The following is a 20340-nucleotide window of genomic DNA, read 5'->3' on the forward strand; positions in this document are numbered from 1 at the left end:
TATGTATAGAAATGTGAAATAGGCATATTTAAAGTCTAAAACAGCAAACCGAACACCAATAGAAAGGGCCTCAAAGATAGATGGAAGAGAAACCATACAGAATTTAGAAACTCAGTAGGTATTTATTTAAACCACATAAATCCAGAATAGGAAGCGAACCTCCATCCTTTATATCAACCAGTAAAAATCTAGAAAAATAACCAAAGGAATTCAAACCATCCAGGACCAACTCCACTGCACCTTTAGAGAGGAGGTTTTGAAGCAGTGTGACTCGGTAGCTAAAAAGGCAAATGGGATTTTGGGCTGTATTAAAAGAAGTATAGTGTCCAGATCATGTGAGGTGATGTTACTGTTTTACTCTGGTATGACCTCACTTAGAATACTGTGTTCAGTTTTGGGTGCCAAAACCAAAGAAAGATATAGAGAAACCAGTATGTGTCCAGAGGCGGGCTATGAAGATGGTGAGGGGTTTGGAGACCAAGTTACATGAGGAAATGTTGAGAGTGCTTAGTCTGTTTAACCTGGAGAGAAGATGGCTAAATGGTGATATGATAACCTTCAAATACTTGAAGAGCTGTCATATAGAACAGTGATCCCCAACCTTTTTATCACCGGGGACCGGTCAATGCTTGACAATTATACTGAGGCCTGGGGTCGTAGTTTTTTGCCAAGGGATGTCACCACTGCCTGAGCCCCTGCCCCATTTGCTTTCCCGCAGGCACCCCTGACTTCCCGCCGCCCACTGGGGGGTGCTGCCAGCAGCAGCTGCACAGTGCCATGCCAAGGCAGAGCCCCAGCCATGGCGGCCGCCGGAGAACAACAAAGGTGAGCCGGCAGCAGAGTGGCAGGGCAGCCCCCCGAGGCCTCAGCCAGGGAGGAGGACAAGGAGCTGCGGCCCAGTACCAATTGATCTACGCACCGGAACTGGTCCCCGGACTGGGGGTTGGGGACCACTGATATAGAAGATGGAGCAGAGTTGTTTCCTATTGCCCCAGAGGGTTGGACCAGAACCAATGGGTTGAAATTAATTCAAAAGAATATTCAGCTCAACATCCGGAAGAAGTTCAAGAGATTTGTCAGTGTTTGTCTCTTGTGGCCCTTCTTTGCATACCCAGGAAATTACTGATTGCCATTGTGGGATGGTACATGAATTTTCTTCAGGCTAGGCTAAATTCTGGAGATTTTTGGTGGTTGGGTTATTTGGGCATAAAATTGGGGTCACTGTAGGTAGGCAGGTAGTTGTGAGTTCCTGCACTGTGCAGGGGGTTGAACTAGATGACCCTGAAGGTCCCTTCCAACTCTATGATTCTTGTTGGGTTGCCAAAGGAGGTATTAAAGGAAGTGCACCTTTGTGTAATCTATTTGAACTATGGAGGGGACGCACGAGTACCTTGAAAAAGCAGCACTAAGCAGCACTAAAAAAAGAAAGCCTGTTTTGGAACTGGCATTCTGGGATACCACTTGGTTTCAAGTGTTAGAACTTGTGAGGAATTTTGTGGCTCCCTGTTGGAAACCTGTGCAGGTACTCTCTGGCATTGTTGGTACTTTTGCTTCTGGAAGGTACCCCCTGTTGCTGTCTGGAAGGATACTGGAAGGTTGATGGATTCTTTGGGTAAGAACTACTGTAGGAACCAGAAACTGCTGTCATTGGCCATATGGCTGAGCTGGTGGTGGAGGGAAAGATCTGAGATAGCAGATAGACTTCCTATTCTTTTTAAGAGTTGACAAAAATTCATCCATGGATTGGACAAATAGGGTTGTCTTCTCAAAGGGGGGGGTTCTTCCACCTTTGCTCTAATTTCTATAGGGAAAGTGGTATTCTGCAGCCATGCATGTCTACAGAGAACTATCACTCAAGTCAAGTCAAGTCTTTATTATTACGGTACTAGACTAGTAGTCAAATTACAAGGTACATAAAAACATCTGGCATTAACAAGATAAAAGAATCATTGATAACTTAAATAATCAAAAAAGATAAAAACATTCCAGGTATAAGAATCATTCTGGTTTTAAAACTCACAAGCATTATCTCAAGCAATTGAGACTATCTCTACCTAAGTTGCTCCGAATCCAACCAGCTCTTCCTTGTTTTAATTGCTCTCCAAGCAAATCTGGCCACAACAGAAGTTATTTCTGTGCTTTTGTCTGACAACATGTCTGTGATTGCCTCTGAGTTGGGCTTATTCTATAGGGAAGATATAAGTTCTCCCCTGAATTGATCGTATAGTCTACATTGGAGTAATACATGTTCAGATGTCTCAATGCTCCCCATCCTGGCAGATGCTATCACTCATGTCGGTGATCTTGCTGCAATTTCTACCGCATGCCTACCAGAGTTCATACCCTGTTTGGAAGTCCTAATGACCTCAGCCTGGACCTTCATGAATAAATCTTTGGATTCATCAGGCAACAAATCAATATTTTTTGAGAGGCTTTCCCAGAGGCAGAGCTGGTATGCCCCAAAACAGCCTGATAATTGCCAATGCAGAAGTTCAAAGCTGATGTTCAAGTTGTCAAGGAGGCAGCTCTCCCTTTGAACTGGTGCCAAGTGTTGTCCTGGTCATTGTTTAGTCTGTATGTCCTCAATTATCGATGAGGAGGAGAGAAGATGTACATTCAGCAGACTGAGGTTTCACCTAGTAAAGCCTGTAAGTTTTCTTTGGGGCCACTTGCACAGAAGCTGGGCAGCTCCAGATCGGTACAGTTACATCCGGTTGGATTTGAATAATAGGAAGAGCAATAACAGATGGAGTGTCTGAATATAGATGGCTAAGGATCTGGTCCTTCAGCCAGGAGTCTGACGTGGAGACATCGAGATCTAGTGTTTTAGCCATTCTTAAAAGGTGTTCTCCATACAGCTTGTAGTCCTCACTCGGGGACACAGAAGCTAGTTTAGCATGGATTAGGGAAAGATCTGCTACTGATTCCAGGCTGTCTCTGACAGGATCCGGCAATCTCTCTACTTCCTCATACAGGGTGTGAAAAGAACCAATTCCATTGTCACAAATCAGATAATCCCAGTAACCACTGACTGGTGATTGGGTTCAGTAGGGCTGAGAAGCTGGTCACAGTGATGGCAACAGGACTCTCTGACCCAATGGTATTGCGGGTGCCTCTTCATCCATAGTACATCCACCTCTAGGAACTGTATGTGGTAGAGACATAACAGAAACATGTGGAAATATCTGCTGGCTGAAGTGGGAGTTCTCTTGGGATCTGACTTCTTTATGTTTTGGTTTATGAGCCTTCTTAAACAAAGGCTCCAACATGGACCTTTGCTCTCCCTGAATAACAGCAGCATCTGAGTGGGTCCAGTAACCTCAGAAGTGGTTGATGCAGGTCTCCTAATTGTTTTGGAGACGGAGCTTGCATGGGAGGCTACAGATCAGACTGATGAGCCCCCCAATCTAGGTGACTTAGAAGTAGTTGAAACTGAGGTCTTCGGATCTGATGCCTAAGTGGTTGCTGCAAGTCCTGAAAGCGCCTAGTGCAGCCTTAAGTTGGGAGGCCCTGACCGACCTTGCCTTAGGTGTAATTTTTGGCATACAAGGCACAAGAGACATTATGTCCTTCTCCTAAGCAGATGAGCCATCTATTGTGCTTGTCAGAGTGCAGCATTTTGACTGTACACTGACAACATTTCTTACAGTTCTTCAAAGCCATCTTAAGGAAGTAACGCGAACAAGAATTGTGACTAGTCAAAGCAACTAGGAAACACGTCCACTCTCTGTGGCGGCAAAAGAGGAATTAAGGGATGGGTGCGCTCCACCCTAAGCCAGATGACCCAATAAGTGGGAAAGCCAAGACTGGGTTGGTGGCTGGTGTGCATAGTTCCAATGTGGGGCACCGTGAACTCTTCCATTTTATCCCTACAGTAGGTTGGGCTGAAAGAGAAGGTCTGGTCTTGGGGTTCATGGCAGGGTGGAGATTTGAACCTGGGTCTCTCCCAGACTGTTTCTGCACTAGGGTTTTGGCTCGGATTTGCATTTGCATAGGGTTGAGGTTTTCATCCATTTCCACATTGAAATTCCCCATTCAATGTGGGAGGGTGGTATATTAAACAAACAAACAAACAAAATTAACTAACTAACATGTATACATTCTGGCTACAGCTGGGATCGGGAAAGCAAGGGGACCACTAGCAGTGCTGTATGGGCAAATAACATGGAAGATATTGTTACAAGGAGTATAGCGACAGGCTTTTGTCCTTTCTCACATCATATAATGTATGTATGTATGTATGTATGTATGTATGTATGTATGTATTTCTTCCCTTCCTGTGCTGCCATATATATGTATGTATGTATGTATGTATGCATGCATGCATGCATGCATGCATGCATGCATGTATGTATGTATGTATGTATTGCTTTTATTCTTATGCTGTCCTGTTTTTTTGCTGCGACATGCCTAAACACTTTGACCTGTGGGAAAAAACAGATGTAAAATAGGCACTAAGCCTTTCTGCTTTCTCTGCATCTTTCGTTAAAGTTTGTCCATCCGCACCCAACAGTGGGCCTATTGCCTCCTTTACTTTACGTTTGCTCCTCACATAACTGAAAAATATTTTCTTGTTACAATGAGCTTCCCTGGCCAATCTTAGCTCACTCTCAGCTTTGGCCTTTCTGATGATTGATCTACAGTGCCTAGTAACCTGTAGGTACTCTTCTTTAGAGCTCTGTCCTTCCCTCCATTTCCTGAACATTTTCCTTTTCTTTCTTAGTTCTTCTTGAAGTTCTCTGTTCATCCAAATAGGCGTCTTAGAGCTCCTGCAGTGTTTTCGTCTTTCTGGGATAGTCATTGATTGAGCACGCAATAGCTCTTGTTTGAGTAGCGCCCACCCTTCACATGCTCCCTTCCCTTCCAGCATTCTCATCCATGGTATGATGAGATTAGAGATTGTGAGGTATGTATGAATGCTGTGATACTGTAACATCTATATTACCTTATCCATTTGGTGCCTCTATATAATTGTGAAACAGCCTTGGGGGATGAATGGTCCAGCCTCTCCAGAGCCAATCAGGGTGCAGCCACCTGCACCCTGATTGGCCCTGCCCCTACAGCTCCTGCCCTCCCTGCCCGAGCCCTCACCCCTTGCCTCACAGACATGCCTGGCTGTTAGAGCCAGGCACGTCTGTGACTCCACCACTCCACTTGCAGGGCCCCAGGTAAGAGAACTGGCCAAGGGGGGGGGGGTGTTAGGAGAGAGGGAGCGCTTCCTGGTGGCCTGGAAAGCACACTCGGGGCCTTGCAGAGGCGCTGGATGTGCCTGCCAGACCTCCAGGAAGTGCTCCCTCTCCCCCACTTCCCCGCGTCCTCAGCACTTCCCGGCGGCCTAGAAAGCCGTCGGGCAGCTGAGGGGGAGGGCCCTTTCAAAGCTTGTTCTTATGAACGGGTTTTGAAGCTAGTATATAAGTAATAAATTACATCCAGTCTACCTTTCCACCAGTGTGCTTATTGTTTCCAAATCCTAATAAAAAGAACCACTGTCACCTTGATTGGCAAGACAAGTGCAGACTCGGAGCTGCTATCAGAGCATCAAAGTTCCTTGCCTCCCTGATACTGCAGGGAATAGCTGCAGCTTGGGGGAAGGGAAGCCCGAGTGCGCAGGGGAAATGGCACAAGACGATAACCCACCTTTTTGTACCCCCACCCAATGTTTTATTTTATTACAGTTTAGCTTTATAAAGTCAGTGGAGTGATTTAAAAAAAACAGCATGATTTCAAACTTCAAGAGGGAGGCATGTTCAAAGGCAACAAAATGGCATTGATGATTGGATGTTTTCATCACATGACAAAGGTAGACAAGTAAACGGAAAAGCTGCCTGGAGGTTTCCACTTCTTATCCCTTGGGCTTCAATGCAGAAATAATCTTGAGGCACAATTTGAGGGCAAAAAGAGGGAAAAGGGGGCATAGGCTCCCAATGCATAACTCGAAAACAGTCAGGGATGCGAACCAGAACCTTAAAACAGGAATCATTGCAAAAGGGCGGCTGGCTGAACCCCCCCGTGTGGAAACGGTCCCAGACCAAATGCAACACTCTCGATACTATACCAGTTAGTATTTCTGAATAATATGATCATATACTTTATCATCACTATAAAGCCAGAAAAATAGCTTCCAATGGACAAACACTGTTCAGGTAATCCAATTAATAAAAAAAAAATTCAAAATGTCTGTCGTCAAGAAATAAGTTTTCAAATTATATTAGTTGGTTTATAATACAGGGCCCTATCCTCCTTACTGAGCACAACTCTTTGAAATCTCAGCACTTTATTCCTTCGCCCTCCCACCAGAGAGAAGGTGAGGTCCTGGGTTTTAATATAAATTTGTTTTAATAATTTAAATATTTTAATCTGACCTGATTGATATGTTATAAACTACCCTGAGGCCCCAAGAAGGGTAGCATACAAATTTGGTAAATAATAATAAATAATAATACTTTCAAAATTGTTCTTAATGAACTGGCACAAAATGTTCAGGTTTCTTTACAGAACATGCACTGTTTTGTAAAATGTATAAAATAGGAAATACAGAACAAGCAGATTTCTATGTGCTTTTGGTCAGATTAATCATACCTTACCTAAAAATTCCAGAGACTGGTACCTTTTAGAACAAAATATGAGTCCAGTAGCAGTTGAAAGACCAACTTCATTTTCTAGGGTACAAGAGTTAGTCAGTCAAAGTTCACTTCATCAGATACCTTACAAAAACTTTTACCCTGGAAAATTTTGTTGGTCTTAGCTCATGTTTTGTTCTGTTACTACAGACTACAAAGCTACCATTTGGAACTATGTACATCTTAAAATATTGTCTTTACAATGGTAGCAAAGTACAATACAAAGACTAAATCCAAGAAGAAAACATTTCATCATACCAAGACACTCCTGTGACCTGATCAATAGGGGATGGATTGTAACAGTGTTCAGCAGTTTTGAGTAACTTTTTTTGGGTGTGTGGCAAAAATGTCCCCAAGCAGTATTTCAGACATAGAGGAGGGAAACTAGCAGATGGCATCCAAACAGCTTACCTGTAATGCACTATTCAAAAAGCAGCTATTCTGTCCCGGCTCATTGCTGAGACCTTTACTCGGTGCTATAGATGTTGTATTGCGTGGCGTGAACATTCCTTGCACACCACCCCGTCCCACAGAAAAATAATTCCTCTTCCAAGACATCTTTCACATTTAATTCTCTACCACACAGGCGTTTTTATACATGGATGTTATTCTGATCAGGTCCTCGCTTTGATTCACCATCAGAACTGTGCTGTGCAATATTAAAACCAAATTCAGCTCTCCAGTTTGCCAACGTACTCTTCATGAGGCTGTGAGTTTAATACTGTATTTCCCCCCTTTAAATCCAGCCAGTGCCACTGGAACAGTGCGTGTCATGCAGGGAAACACCTGCCTTCACATGTAAATAGATGAAAAACAAGCTCAATAATCCATGGGTTTTCAGGGACAGCTGTACCATCCTTTAGTGTTAAAAAACAACAACTTCCAAACAAAAATTCCGTGGTACACTTGTACAAACAACATGGCTGCTGGAGTCCGACAAGAGGCAGGAACCAATAAAAACGACCTCTTGTGCTTCTTTTGTAACCTTCTCAGGCCAGTGAGCTCAACCCAATCAGGAAAAAAACAGGCAAGCCAAAACCAAAGCCTTTGCTACTTCTGGTCAGGTATTCCTCACTGATGCCTTACAAAGAAAGGAGAAATTCCAGAAAGATGTCCTTCGATTCAAGGAGCAAAGGCCCTCCTGTCCTGAGGTTCTTCTCATCTCCCACACAAAACTTGCGCTGCTTCCTCTCCTGCGCTGCTCCTCTTCTTGCGAGTGGAATGCCTAGCTGTGCCAGAAAGTTGGGGGAGGGGGGGAGAGAGAAATAATCAAAGGCTTGCGTCACTTAATTACTCACTTGGTTTTGCTGTCTTCTGCCAAGACCAGCGTCGTCGTTACCTCACCTCCTACCAGAAACTCAGGCGAGGAGTCAACACACTATAAAACAAAAATCCCACGACAGCCCAAAGAAACCATCACTGATCATGCTGCCATCATTTCGAAAGTTGAGCTAGCTTGGGTTTCCTATGATAACTGGGAAATTTAAAGATCTTAGGAAGGCACATGAATTACAGCATCTCTTACAAAACGCATGCTCTCCTTCAGGCTTCTAAGTAACCATTAATTACTCATTTTGCACACAAAAAAGGCTTCATGTAAATGAGCTCACCTACATTTATGTCATTCTAGAACAATCTATTTCAGATTCTCAACATTTATTTTTATTTTATAATAATTAGGTTTCTATACTGCTCCTTCCAGCAAATGGGCTTAGGGCAGCTTGCAATATCAAACAGAAACATGAACAAAATCAGTAAAACAAGGACCAGTAAACGCCCCACCTCCTACCCACAGTCATCCCCATTCATCCCCAGACTATTCATTTTGTTGATGAAGTTGCACTGGGGAAAGTGGAGTTTGGGGAGGGGAGGGACCTCAGCTGGCTACAATACTATACAGTTCCCCCCCCAAAAAAAGAGCCATTTTCTCCAGAGAAACTAATCTCTGTTGTCTGGAGATTAGCTACAATTCTGGAAGATCTCCAGGCCCCAGCTGGAGGATGGCACCCTGGCTTTGCATATAAGTGGGGATTGATGTCTTACATTTTATAGAAAGGCAATCTATGGCTCTTAAGTCTCATGCAGCTTAGCAATGGAACAGACAACTGAAAACGTGAAACTCAAACAAAATGGCTTTTTAGCTATTAAATTCTGGGTGGGCCGTATTTAATAAGGTGAGGGTTAAAGGGGCCAGAAATACTGCCAGTGGATTCCCTCAGACCCCCCCCCCCCTCTCCAATGTGAAAAGCACAAGAGGCTGTGATGGAGCTCTTTCTCTCCAGCCACTTAAGCAGCTTGCTTGCTGCATTGCGCATGGGAACAAACAGCTGAGTAGCACCAGCAGGGGAGGGCTCAACCACAACCTCTCATGATTTGTACACTAGGAGAAACAGAATGAACAGCCCTGCTGAAATCTCAGCTTAAGGGAGTGTCTGAAGCATGTAATAACAACACACTTCTTGGAAGCCACAAGGGAAAACTGGATCTGGGCCCCAGGGGAGCCTCCAGTCACTACAAAGGCAACAACGGCCAGAACGAAGAACATGGTTAGAATGTTAAAACCAGGGGTAGTCAAACTGCGGCCCTCCAGATGTCCATGGACTACAATTCCCATGACTACCCCTGGTTAAAACAAACAAAGAAATAGCGCACTATGACATTACTACTGGATCCTGACTGCATCTAAAAACATTTTTTACCAGGAGAAAAAAGGTACACAATTGAACCACTATTCAAGGGAGGCATTTCCAACCATGGCAGCAAGCTGATTTTCTTAACCTTTTGGTTCTCAATTCATTTTGAGTTAAGTCTTCCCAGTTTGTCTATTCTTGCCCCCCCAAAACTGTCATTTTCTCCAAGTGAAATTATTTCTGCCATCTGTAAGTCAATCAGAGCTACAGGCTCGACCTTATGGCCAGTAACCATTCCTCAAGTGCTATTTTCTAACGGGTATTTTACTCTTTCACTGCACGCATCTAAGAACCAAACTATATAAATATTAAGCTTCGAGGACTGAACTCCTAATAGCACGTCCCTGGAAGTAAGCTCTACTGAATAGAACAGGGACTTATTTCTGAGTAACCTGCTTAGGATCGCTCCCACTGTCCCTGTGTAGCAAACAACTAAAATCCAGCTTTCAGATGAGCCATTACTTGTTCTCAGTATTGCTTCCTAGCTACTTATCAACACCCTTTTAGGAAGTGTCAGTATAAGGGACTCAGAACAAACCAGTTCTGCTGCGTTCCTGAACAGTAAATGATATTCAAGAATTGTTTCAAAGCAGCTCCAAATACCAACCTTTCTCTTTGTTCAAGACTCAAAGCCATCTCAAGCAGCACTTGATGGAACTAATCACTGCTATTCACTAAAATATACCCAGTTAATTACAGATACATTAAGAGGAAAAAAGCATCAAGCTCCCATAAACGATGGTCAAATAAGAACATTTTTATTAGACACAAAAGGCGTGGGGAGATGTCTCCCCACTCTTACTGTTCCCTGCATAAGATTTGACCTTGAAACTTTGTACTATTTTGAAATAGAGTGAAGGAGCAGAGAATATCATTAGTCTCTAAAATTATTCTGTATTTTTCCTTTCAGAATAGAATTTTACTCTGAAAAAATTGTGGTCCAGATTTGTCCAGAGAGCATATTCTAGAATGAATGCTCTCAGGATCTCACACAGAATTTCGAAAGCAAATTAGTTAAGAGCAAAATCTCAGGCACAAGTCCAGCAACATTCACCAAAATGAGGCACTCAGCCAACAAGGATTAAAATAAATGACACAAAATCAAGTTAAAATGCATAAATGTGACGTTTATTTGGGGGCCCTAGGCTACCAGATTACCTTATAGGGCTTAGGGTAGCATAAATAACTGCTTTAAAGTCTCTTCATAAAGGGTAAGATACAAACATAATAAATTTAGATGTGTCCACATATGCACTTACAGATGAATTCTAGACTCTTGCTCCAGAGGAGGGCAAGATATTTTGTCCACCCAACCTCAACCAAAGACCCAGTGGAAGAACTCCAACTTATAGGCCCTGCAGAACTGAGTCAGTTCCAGGAGGGCCCTTGGCTCTTCTGGGAGCACATTCCACCAGGCAGGGGCCAGGGCCACGTGGACTTCCTGTGGGCCATGGATCACCAGTCTATTTGCATTAGCAGAGCCCAGATTTATCACCCACCTTCTTTACTGGCCAACAAAACATACACATATTGTGTATGTTTGAACAATTCCATGAAAAATATATTGCAGCTTTGAAACTGCTAGGCTTATCTAATATTGTACTGTCAGTGGCATGCATTCATGGACAATAAATGTGTGTAAATTAAAAAAATTTCCATGGGAGAAAATAAAAATACTGGAAGATTTTCCAGAAAGTTTTGTGGCAGAGCAGAGGCCAGGATGGTGGTGTGACTTTGGGGTCTTGTTTTCCTGGATATGGATTAGCCATATCATTCTGTTTGGCTGTGAGCTCCTTTATATCTTCCAGCTGTTTTATATGAGGACTTTGGGGCAATTTGTGAGAGAAGTCCTCATATCCCTAAGAAGCTGTTGAACTCTCTAGTTGGATATTGTTACTTACTGGTTACTTACTGCATCATTAACACATAGATCAGTTTCTGGAGCAGGCCCTGTCAATAAATTATATCAGTCTTCCCCAACCCCCAGGCCACAGACCGATACGGGGCCATAGAGCCCTCGGAACCGGGCTGCGGCAGGGGGGGGAGGCGCCGGCGCCCCAATGGGCATGCCTCCCTCCCCCTGAGGTGTCACGCTCCCGGGACCTGGCACAGCTCGGCGGCCGATCGCTCCCGGACCACGGCGCAACGAGCGCTGCGAGGGGGGGAGGAGTCTTGGGCGCCAGTGGGCGCAAACGCGGAGTTGCTGCGGCAGCGCATTTGCGCCCGCCAGTACACTGGCGCCCACGCCTCCCTCCCCCTGGTCCCTGGCCCGAAAAGGTTGGGAACAACTGAATTAAATGACTTTTTTGACTGGAATTTCTCACTAGAATCCTTGAAAAATGCCCTGTGAATAAGTGTTTTTTTTCCTGTTCTCCATGAACACCTGAATTAGGATGCTTAGGGCTGATCCTGCGTTGAGCAGGGGGTTGGACTAGATGGCCTGTATGGCCCCTTCCAACTCTATGATTCTATGAAAGATGTAATATGAATTATAGAATCATAGAATCATAGAGTTGGAAGGGGCCATACAGGCCATCTAGTCCAACCCCCTGCTCAACGCAGGATCAGCCCAAAGCATCCAAAAATGTGTGTATCCAACCTTTGCTTGAAGACTGCAAGTGAGGGGGAGATCACCACCTCCTTAGGCAGCCTATTCCACTGCTGAACTACTGTGAAAAAATTATTCCTGATATCTAGCCTATATCGTAGCACTTGTAGTTTAAACCCATTACTGCGTGTCCTCTCCTCTGCAGCCAGCAGAAACAGCATCCTGCCCTCCTCCAAGTGACAACCTTTCAAATACTTAAAGAGGGCTATCATGTCCCCTCTCAACCTCCTTTTCTCCAGGCTGAATATTCCCAAGTCCCTCAACCTATCTTCATAGGGCTTGGTCCCTTGGCCCCAGATCATCTTCGTCGCTCTCCTCTGTACCCTTTCAATTTTATCGACATCCTTCTTGAAGTGAGGCCTCCAGAACTGCACACAGTACTCCAGGTGTGGTCTGACCAGTGCCGTATACAATGGGACTATGACATCTTGTGATTTTGATGTGATGCCTCTGTTGATACAGCCCAAAATGGCATTTGCCTTTTTTACCGCTGCATCACACTGCCTGCTCATGTTTAGTTTACAATCCACAAGTACCCCAAGGTCTCGTTCACACACAGTGCTACCTAGAAGTGTATCCCCCATCCAGTAGGCATGCTTTTCATTTTTCTGACCCAGATGCAGAACTTTACACTTATCTTTATTAAATTGCATCTCGTTCTCATTTGCCCATTTTTCCATTGTGTTCAGATCTCGTTGAACTCTGTCTCTATCTTCCGGAGTATTTGCCAGTCCTCCCAATTTGGTGTCATCTGCAAACTTGATGAGTAGTCCCTCCACCCCCTCATCTAGATCATTAATAAATATGTTAAAAAGTACTGGACCGAGCACCGAGCCATGAGGTACCCCGCTACTCACCTCCCTCCAGTCTGATGAAACACCATTGACAACAATTCTTTGAGTGCGGTTCTCTAACCAATTTCCTATCCACCTAACTATCTGAAAACCCAGATTGCAGTCCTTCAATTTATCCATCAGAACATCATGGGGAACCTTATCAAAAGCTTTACTAAAATCAAAGTAAACAACATCAACCGAATTTCCACGATCCAGCAAACCTGTTACTTGGTCAAAAAAGGAAACCAGGTTGGTCTGACAGGACCTGTTGGAGACAAATCCATGCTGACTTCCTTGGATCACCAAATTGTCCTCCAGATGTTTGCAGATCGCTCCCTTTAATATCTGCTCCATTATCTTACCCACAACAGAGGTCAGACTCACTGGTCTATAGTTTCCCGTCATCCTTCCTCCATTAATTGAAGATCGGAATAACGTTTGCTCTCTTCCAGTCCTCCGGGACATCTCCGGACCTTTAAAGAGGTCCCGCAGATGATGGACAAGGGTTCTGCAAGTTCTCTGGAAAGTTCTTTGAGCACTCTCGGGTGCAGGGGATTTGAACTCATCGTGCAGCTAAATGCCTCTCAACAACCTCTCTGTCCATGTCAACCAGCCATCCAGACACTATCTCTTGGCTTCTGCCATCTCTAGATGTGCCTAAACCCTTTGACCTGTGGGAAAAAACAGATGTAAAATAGGCGCTGAGCCTTTCTGCTTTCTTTGCATCCTCCGTTAGAGTTTGTCTGTCCGCACCCAACAGTGGGCCTATTGCCTCCTTTACTTTACGTTTGCTCCTCACATAACTGAAAAACCTTTTCTTGTTACAGTGGGCTTCCCTGGCCCATCTTAGCTCACTCTCAGCTTTGGCCTTTCTGATGATTGATCTTCAGTGCCTAGTAACCTGTAGGTACTCTTCTTTAGAGCTCTGTCCTTCCCTCCATTTCCTGAACATTTTCCTTTTCTTTCTTAGTTCCTCTTGAAGTTTTCTGTTCATCCAAATAGGCTTCTTAGAGCTCCTGCAGTGTTTTAGTCTTCTGGGATAGTCATTGATTGAGCATGCAATAGCTCTTGTTTGAGTAGCGCCCACCCTTCACATGCTCCCTTCCCTTCCAGCATTCTCGTCCATGGTATGACACTCATCATGTCTCTGAGTTTATTAAAGTTTGCCCTACGAAAATCCAACATCCGCATCTGGCTACAAGCTTCCTTGCCTCCCCATCTCAAAAGGAATTCTATGAGGACAAGGTCACTTCCCCCTAGGGTCCCACCTCCTTCACCTCATCCACCAACTCTTGCCTGTTGGTCAGTATTGAGTCCAGTATGGCTGAACCTCTTGTGGGTTCATCTACCATTTGATAAATGAAATAGTCAGCCAGGCAGGTCAGAAAGTTGCATGACTGAGGACGCTTTGCAAAGTTTGTTTCCCATCACACATCTGGGAAACTGAAGTCACCCATGATGACAAGGTCCTGCCGCTTGGATATTTTCTCAAGCTGCTCACAAAGTGCAGCATCCACATCCTCTCGTTGGTCAGGCAGTCAGTAGCAGACACCAACCACCACACTGTTTTTTTTCCCCTCGCTTATTTTCACCCAGATGCTTTCCACTGTAGATATACTCTCCACTAGAATTTCCTGACAGGTAAGCCCTTTCCTCACATACAGTGCCACTCCTCCACCTCTTCGATCTATTCTGTTTTTTCTGAACAATTCATATCCATCCACTATTACATGAAGCAAGGAACCTCTTCATTCTGAACAACATGCTTGGAATAATGGAGTGTTTGAAAGTTGAAAGTAATCTTCAGGTTTTATATGTGGATGGTCCTACTTGTGGGTAGAGCATTGCCAAGGAGCAGGTCTACCCATCTGCACCTGCAAACTCAGCTTCTGGGGCCTGCACAAATCACTAGGATTGTTTTTTTCAACTCAAAGTTATCATACTATTTTTTTTAATGGTGGGAGTGAGAACGCAAGTTTGCATTACTTCATAGCATAACTTGATATGAGAAACAGGTTTATGAAGCAGATTGCATTGTTAGCCAGCATTAATATATCTTCACTTGAAACATAATAAACATCTGTGTGCTAAAGTTACTTTCACACCCTGCTTAGCATGACCTTGAGAGATGGAAAACAGGACACACACTATTAATTACAAATGGACTCTTTCTGTGAAAGGGGTCACGCAATGAGAATTCAGCTTCATAAAAGTACAACAGACACTGGTGCTAAAGAAGACAGAAATGTCAGATTCAAATGCCTTTGTGAAAATTTTCTGATTCACTGATAGATATAAACTTTCCAGCAAAATAAGGTGACTTTTGAGAAGCAAGGACAAAAGAGACAATTTATATTCAGCTGCATCAGTCTAATAAACCTTTAACATGCTTCACTACTTTTTAAATTACTTTTTTCTGGTAAAAGCATTTATTCATGAGAATAATAAAGGGACAAATCCACCTGTATCTTCACCTTGAGAACAGTAACTGACACAATACAGCCTCACATATTCCGGTACACAAAGAACAGATGGACAGTACCAAAGTTAATATTTTGCTCACAAGTTTGGAACAATCTCCCCCCCACCCCAAACTCTGTAGTGCACAATATACATCCCTTACCAGCATTCTTTACAGCACTCCCATTCATACCTTCTGCCTAGGTGAAAAGGACTCAGGTCTCCATTTCGACTATTCCTGTCTGACCAAGAGAGCTTAGACCAGGGGTAGTCAAACTGTGGCCCTCCAGATGTCCATGGACTACAATTCCCATGAGCCCCTGCCAGCATTCGCTGGCAGGGGCTCATGGGAATTGTTGTCCATGGACATCTGGAGGGCCGCAGTTTGACTACCCCTGGCTTAGACTCTCAGAAGCTCTTGCCCAGGAACATTTTGTTGGTCTCTCAGGTGTGCCAGGATTTGAATCCCATTTGCCCCTTAAAGCTTCAACAGAAGTAACTTGCAATGCAATTTCCCCCTCAACAGAAACAATTGTTGAAAGTAATCAAAATACAAGAAAGCAAGCATGCACAAACGGCTCTTAATGTCACCCTCCTCTCCTACATATTAAAAGAGAGGGGAAGAGAAAAAAGACCAGCCAAGAACAACATGTATTTCACATAAATTCTTAATGCAGCATTGTTTCCTTACAGCATTTCCCTTGGAAACACCTGCTATCTAAGAGAGCCACACTCCAGTCAACAAAATATTAAGTTCCACTTCTAAAAAGACTGCCTGCGCATCAGGCACAACTTCATTGCTCCTTGCGATATGCAAGAACCACATGTGTCTTTAATTTAAAAAGGGTCGAAACCTGGTCGTCACAGAAAAGTGAATAATGAAGACAACTCAAAGAATAGTTTAACTGTGCTTTCAAAGGTTTTACAAAAAGTTCTATAAAAAGTTGCAATTTGCAATTTTTATTGTATGGTATCAGGAAGAGAACACGAAGAAAGGTTCCCTGCTGTTTTTAATTATCATGTGACTTAGTGATTCCTTCCAGTAACTAAGAAGCAAATCTCTTAGGGCCTTCCAAGGTAATGGCTTAGAGCGGCCTTTCTCAGCCAGGGTTTCGTGAAAGCCTGGCGGTTCTTGGCAGCCCTGGAAGGGTTTCCCCCAATGGGTGGGAATTAACTAATTTTGTATACATTTTTTAAATTTGTTAAATGTTCATTGGGCAATATGACCATATATGGACATGTTGACCTGCCTCCACTCTCCCAAAATGACCAATGGTGGGCCTGAAGAAGGGGAGATGGGGAGGGGCCCCAGGCGACTATGTATATAGCTTCACTTCCCAAGCATATTCTGTGAGATTATTGGGCCACTTCTGGGGTTTCTCAAAGCCTGAAGAATGTTTCAGGTGCTTCTCAATGGTAAAAAGCTGAGAAAGGCTGGCTTAGAGGAAGAGCCATTCCCTCTTGCGTTTGCTTTATTTGAGTCTTGGTCATCTGCTCAGTCCCCAATTCCTTCAACATTACACTACCTTCAACACTTAATGCAAAGTTTAAACAAACTTCTTGATAAGCTGCAAAATGATTTATGTGTCATAGAACAACTCCCCCTCCAGTCATAACTGGAGACATAAAGGCTTCACAACTGTAATTTAGTTCAGAAGCAGCATAGAATCATAAGCGTTGGAAGGGATCTCGAGGGTCATCTAGTCCAACCCTCTGCAGAATAAAGGAAATTCACAACTACCTGCCCATCCACAGTGATCCCAATTCTGTCGAGATTATGACCCCCCTGCAAAAAAAGCACAAACCAGAATCCCTGGCCAGTCTGGCTTGAAGGAATTTCAACTCCCGACCCCAAAGTGGCGATTGGTATTTCCCTGGGCATGCAAGAAAGGACCCCAAGAGCTAAGCATGGACACAATTCCTTTGCCCACCCACTTATAATCTGCCTAAATTTAAAGCTGCACACAATCAGAATCACACAGAGCTGGAAGAGGTCACAAAAGGCCATCCAGTCCAGTCTGCCACTTTCTTTGGGACTTAAAATCACCCACTCCTGACAGGTGCTCATCCAATCTCCTCCTAAAACCTTCCAATGGAGGAGACTCCACCACCCTCCAAGGCAGCATAAACAATATAATGCAGCTGGGCTGGGATTGTAGAGCTTGGGGGGAAAAAATAACAATGCAAGCAACCAAGAAAAGCAATGAGGGAAATTTTTTTATCCCCTGCAAAATATCACCTCCTGGGATTATCTATTACACAGTAGCACTGCCCCTCTACAAAAATGCCCTCCTGAACAAGTCTGTTGTCCATATTACAAAACAATCTTCCTAACAGCCTCAAGCAAACCGCTCTGCAGCACAGAATGTGTGTGAACAGGCAGTGACCAGTTCCGCAGGCTTTGCTGAGATGGGAAGAGCTGTCACAACGCAGCAGGAGAGACTGTGCTGCAGAGATAGAATCATAGAATCATGGAACCTCATGGAAGGGACCTCATGGGTCATCTAGGCCAACCCCCTGCACTATGCAGGATACTCACATCCCAATCGCTCATCTACTGTAACCTGCCACTCCTTTGTGCCTTCACAGAATCAGCCTCTCCGTCAGATGGCTAGTCAGCCTCTGTTTAAAAATTTCTAGAGATGGAGAACCCACCACCTCTCGAGGAAGCCTGTTCCACTGAGAAACCATTCTAACTATCAGGAACTTCTTCCAGATGTTTAGACGGAATTTCTTTTGAATTAATTTCATCCCATTCGTTCTGGTCTGTCCCTCTGGGGCAAGAGAGAACATATCTGCTCCATCATCCATAGACATGGAGATGCTGCTCCAATGCTTTTAAGCAGGGATGGGCAAACTGTGGCCCTCAAGATGTCCATGGACGACAATTCCCATGAGCCCCTGCCAGCATTTGCTGGCAGGGGCTTATGGGAATTGTAGTCCATGGACATCTGGAGGGCCACAGTTTGCTCACACCTGCTTTTAAGGATGAGAAGAACCTTGAACTGAACTGGGTAACTGACTACTAACCAATACAGTGTCTGCAGAAAGGGAATGCCATGCAGATTTGGTCTAGCACCAACGGTAGTTAGGCCATAGTGTTTTACATTAGACAGACTATTAATCTGTTGTTATTGTGCATTGTTCTGGAAATGGCAGCTGAAGATCTATTTAAAACTCCTGTAAATCTACAAACAAAACTATAAATAGTTCCCCAGTGAGACTGATGAAGAGAAATACACAGTTTCTTCTCACACGCTTGAAGATTTTACACAACTGTTAGACGGTAAAGGACATCTGGACATCCACTATTTCACATGTAATAATTTTCAAAGAAAACAAACCATGAAAAAAACCCCCACCAATGTTCTAAAACTGTTCTAATCCAGCAACGTCCTAACATTTCAAGAACACTTTTCATGAACAATGTTTGCCTCTCTTTTCAATCTTGTCCAAGAATAGTTTATCGGGGTATTGGGGGGGTGGGGGTGTTACAGCCCTTGTGAAGAAGAAGAAAAAGAGCTGGGATTTTGTACCTGTTTTTTTTTTACTGCCCGGAGGCGTCTCAAAGCAGCTTACAGTCAACTTCCCTTCCTCTCTCCCCACAGAGGACACCCTGTGAGGGAGGTGAGGCTGAGACAGCTCTGAGAGAGCTGTGACTAGCCTAAGGTCACCCAGCTGGCTGCATGTGGAAGAGCAGGGAATCAAACCTGGTTCTCCAGATGAGAGGCCACTCTTAACCACATAGTCACCCTGGCTTTCTTTTGAAGAGAAACTTACTAGGTCAGATGCTGCTGGGCCAGATGCTGATCCAATAAAAATTAATTTCTCCATTTGTTTGTTTGATATTAGGTGGGCAGCTGATGATTTCAAAATAAGGTACTCTCAGCAGTTATAACAACATATGTCTGCTTAAAACAGTGTGTCACTCTGGTGGACTGTCATGCGCTTGCCCATGGAGACACTGCCTGGTCAGGCACAGGGTCCAATATGGGGGCAGCGAGGGATCCGGTTCAATCAGAACCAGCAGGAGTGGAATTACCGGGTCCAGGTGGCAACCTTTGTCAAGCCCTGAAGACCCCCCCAGGATGTCAGAGTAAACACAGGTGGAATGATCTGACAGTGTGCTGGCAAAGCACATGGCTAGCATATGGGGCCCAGCTGGAGGCCCTTCCTCTGATGAGGACTGAGCACAGTTGCAAGTAGTTTTGGCCCAATAGGCAGACCAGTTTGGCTGTACTTAAAGGGAGAGTTGGGTCTTTGTACCTTGTAGGTGTTCTCTGCCCATCTGTCTGGACATCTACCCTTCTGATGTCCAGGAAATTCCACCACCTTTCCAGGGGGTGTTTGGGGTTTGGTCAAAAGGTGGGTAAATTAATCTCCTGGTACCTGTGAAAAGGTGAGTTTATCGTTGGCAGGAATGAAGGATCTTCAGGTTCACAGAATCATAGAATAATAGAGTTGGAAGGAACCTCCTGGGTCATCTAGTCCAACCCCCTGTACTATGCAGGACACTCACATCTCTGTCACTCATCTACTGTAACCTGCCACCCCCTTGAGCCTTCACAGAATCAGACTCTCCGTCAGATGGCTCTCCAGCCTCTGTTTAAAAATCTTCCAAGATGGAGAACCCACCACCTCCTGAGGAAGCCTGTTCCCCTGAGAAACCACTCTAACTGTCAGGAACTTCTTCTGGATGTTTAGATGGAATTTATTTTGACTTAATTTCATCCCATTGGTTCTGGTCTGTCCCTCTGGGATGAGAGAACAACTCTGCTCCTACATGGCAACTTTGCTTGAAATACACCTTCTCTTTATAAAAAATGCATAATTTTGGATTGGCTGAAAAGGCTCTGATTTCTGAAATCCTCCCAGCTGACATCACTGTGACAAGGAATAAGGTCTTCATGAGATGGGCTTGAAGGAAGTGTGGTGTCTGATGATTTAGGTTGGATGCGAACAGATCCACAAGGGGGGTCCTGAAGGTGCTCTTCATTTCCTGAAACACCTCTCTTTTGAGGGACCGTTCGCCCTCTGAAACCACTCTCCGGCTTAGCCAGTCTGCTTGACAGTTCTCTATTCCCCGATTCTGTTCTGTGCAAAGCGACTTCAGATGACGTTCCACC

The 20340-nt window shown here is 44.3% G+C and overlaps 1 protein-coding gene across 9 annotated transcripts in view; it reads right to left on the reverse strand.

Moving 5' to 3' along the window:
• Positions 1–20340, reverse strand: part of USP54 (ubiquitin specific peptidase 54) — a 116274-nt gene that overhangs the window by 79606 nt on the left and 16328 nt on the right. For 6 of the 9 annotated variants that reach the window (XM_077346054.1, XM_077346056.1, XM_077346060.1 and 3 more), the window contains one exon: positions 7032–7849. In XM_077346054.1, coding sequence (XP_077202169.1) covers positions 7032–7178 — 147 coding nt within the window. In that variant the 5' untranslated portion in view covers positions 7179–7849. The remainder of the gene's footprint in view (positions 1–7031; positions 7850–20340) is intronic. The other 3 variants (XM_077346058.1, XM_077346057.1, XM_077346059.1) reach the window with 1 other exon arrangement.

The sequence above is a fragment of the Paroedura picta genome, chromosome 7, assembly GCF_049243985.1.
Source record: "Paroedura picta isolate Pp20150507F chromosome 7, Ppicta_v3.0, whole genome shotgun sequence".
In the NCBI taxonomy this organism is placed as follows: Eukaryota; Metazoa; Chordata; class Lepidosauria; order Squamata; family Gekkonidae; genus Paroedura; species Paroedura picta.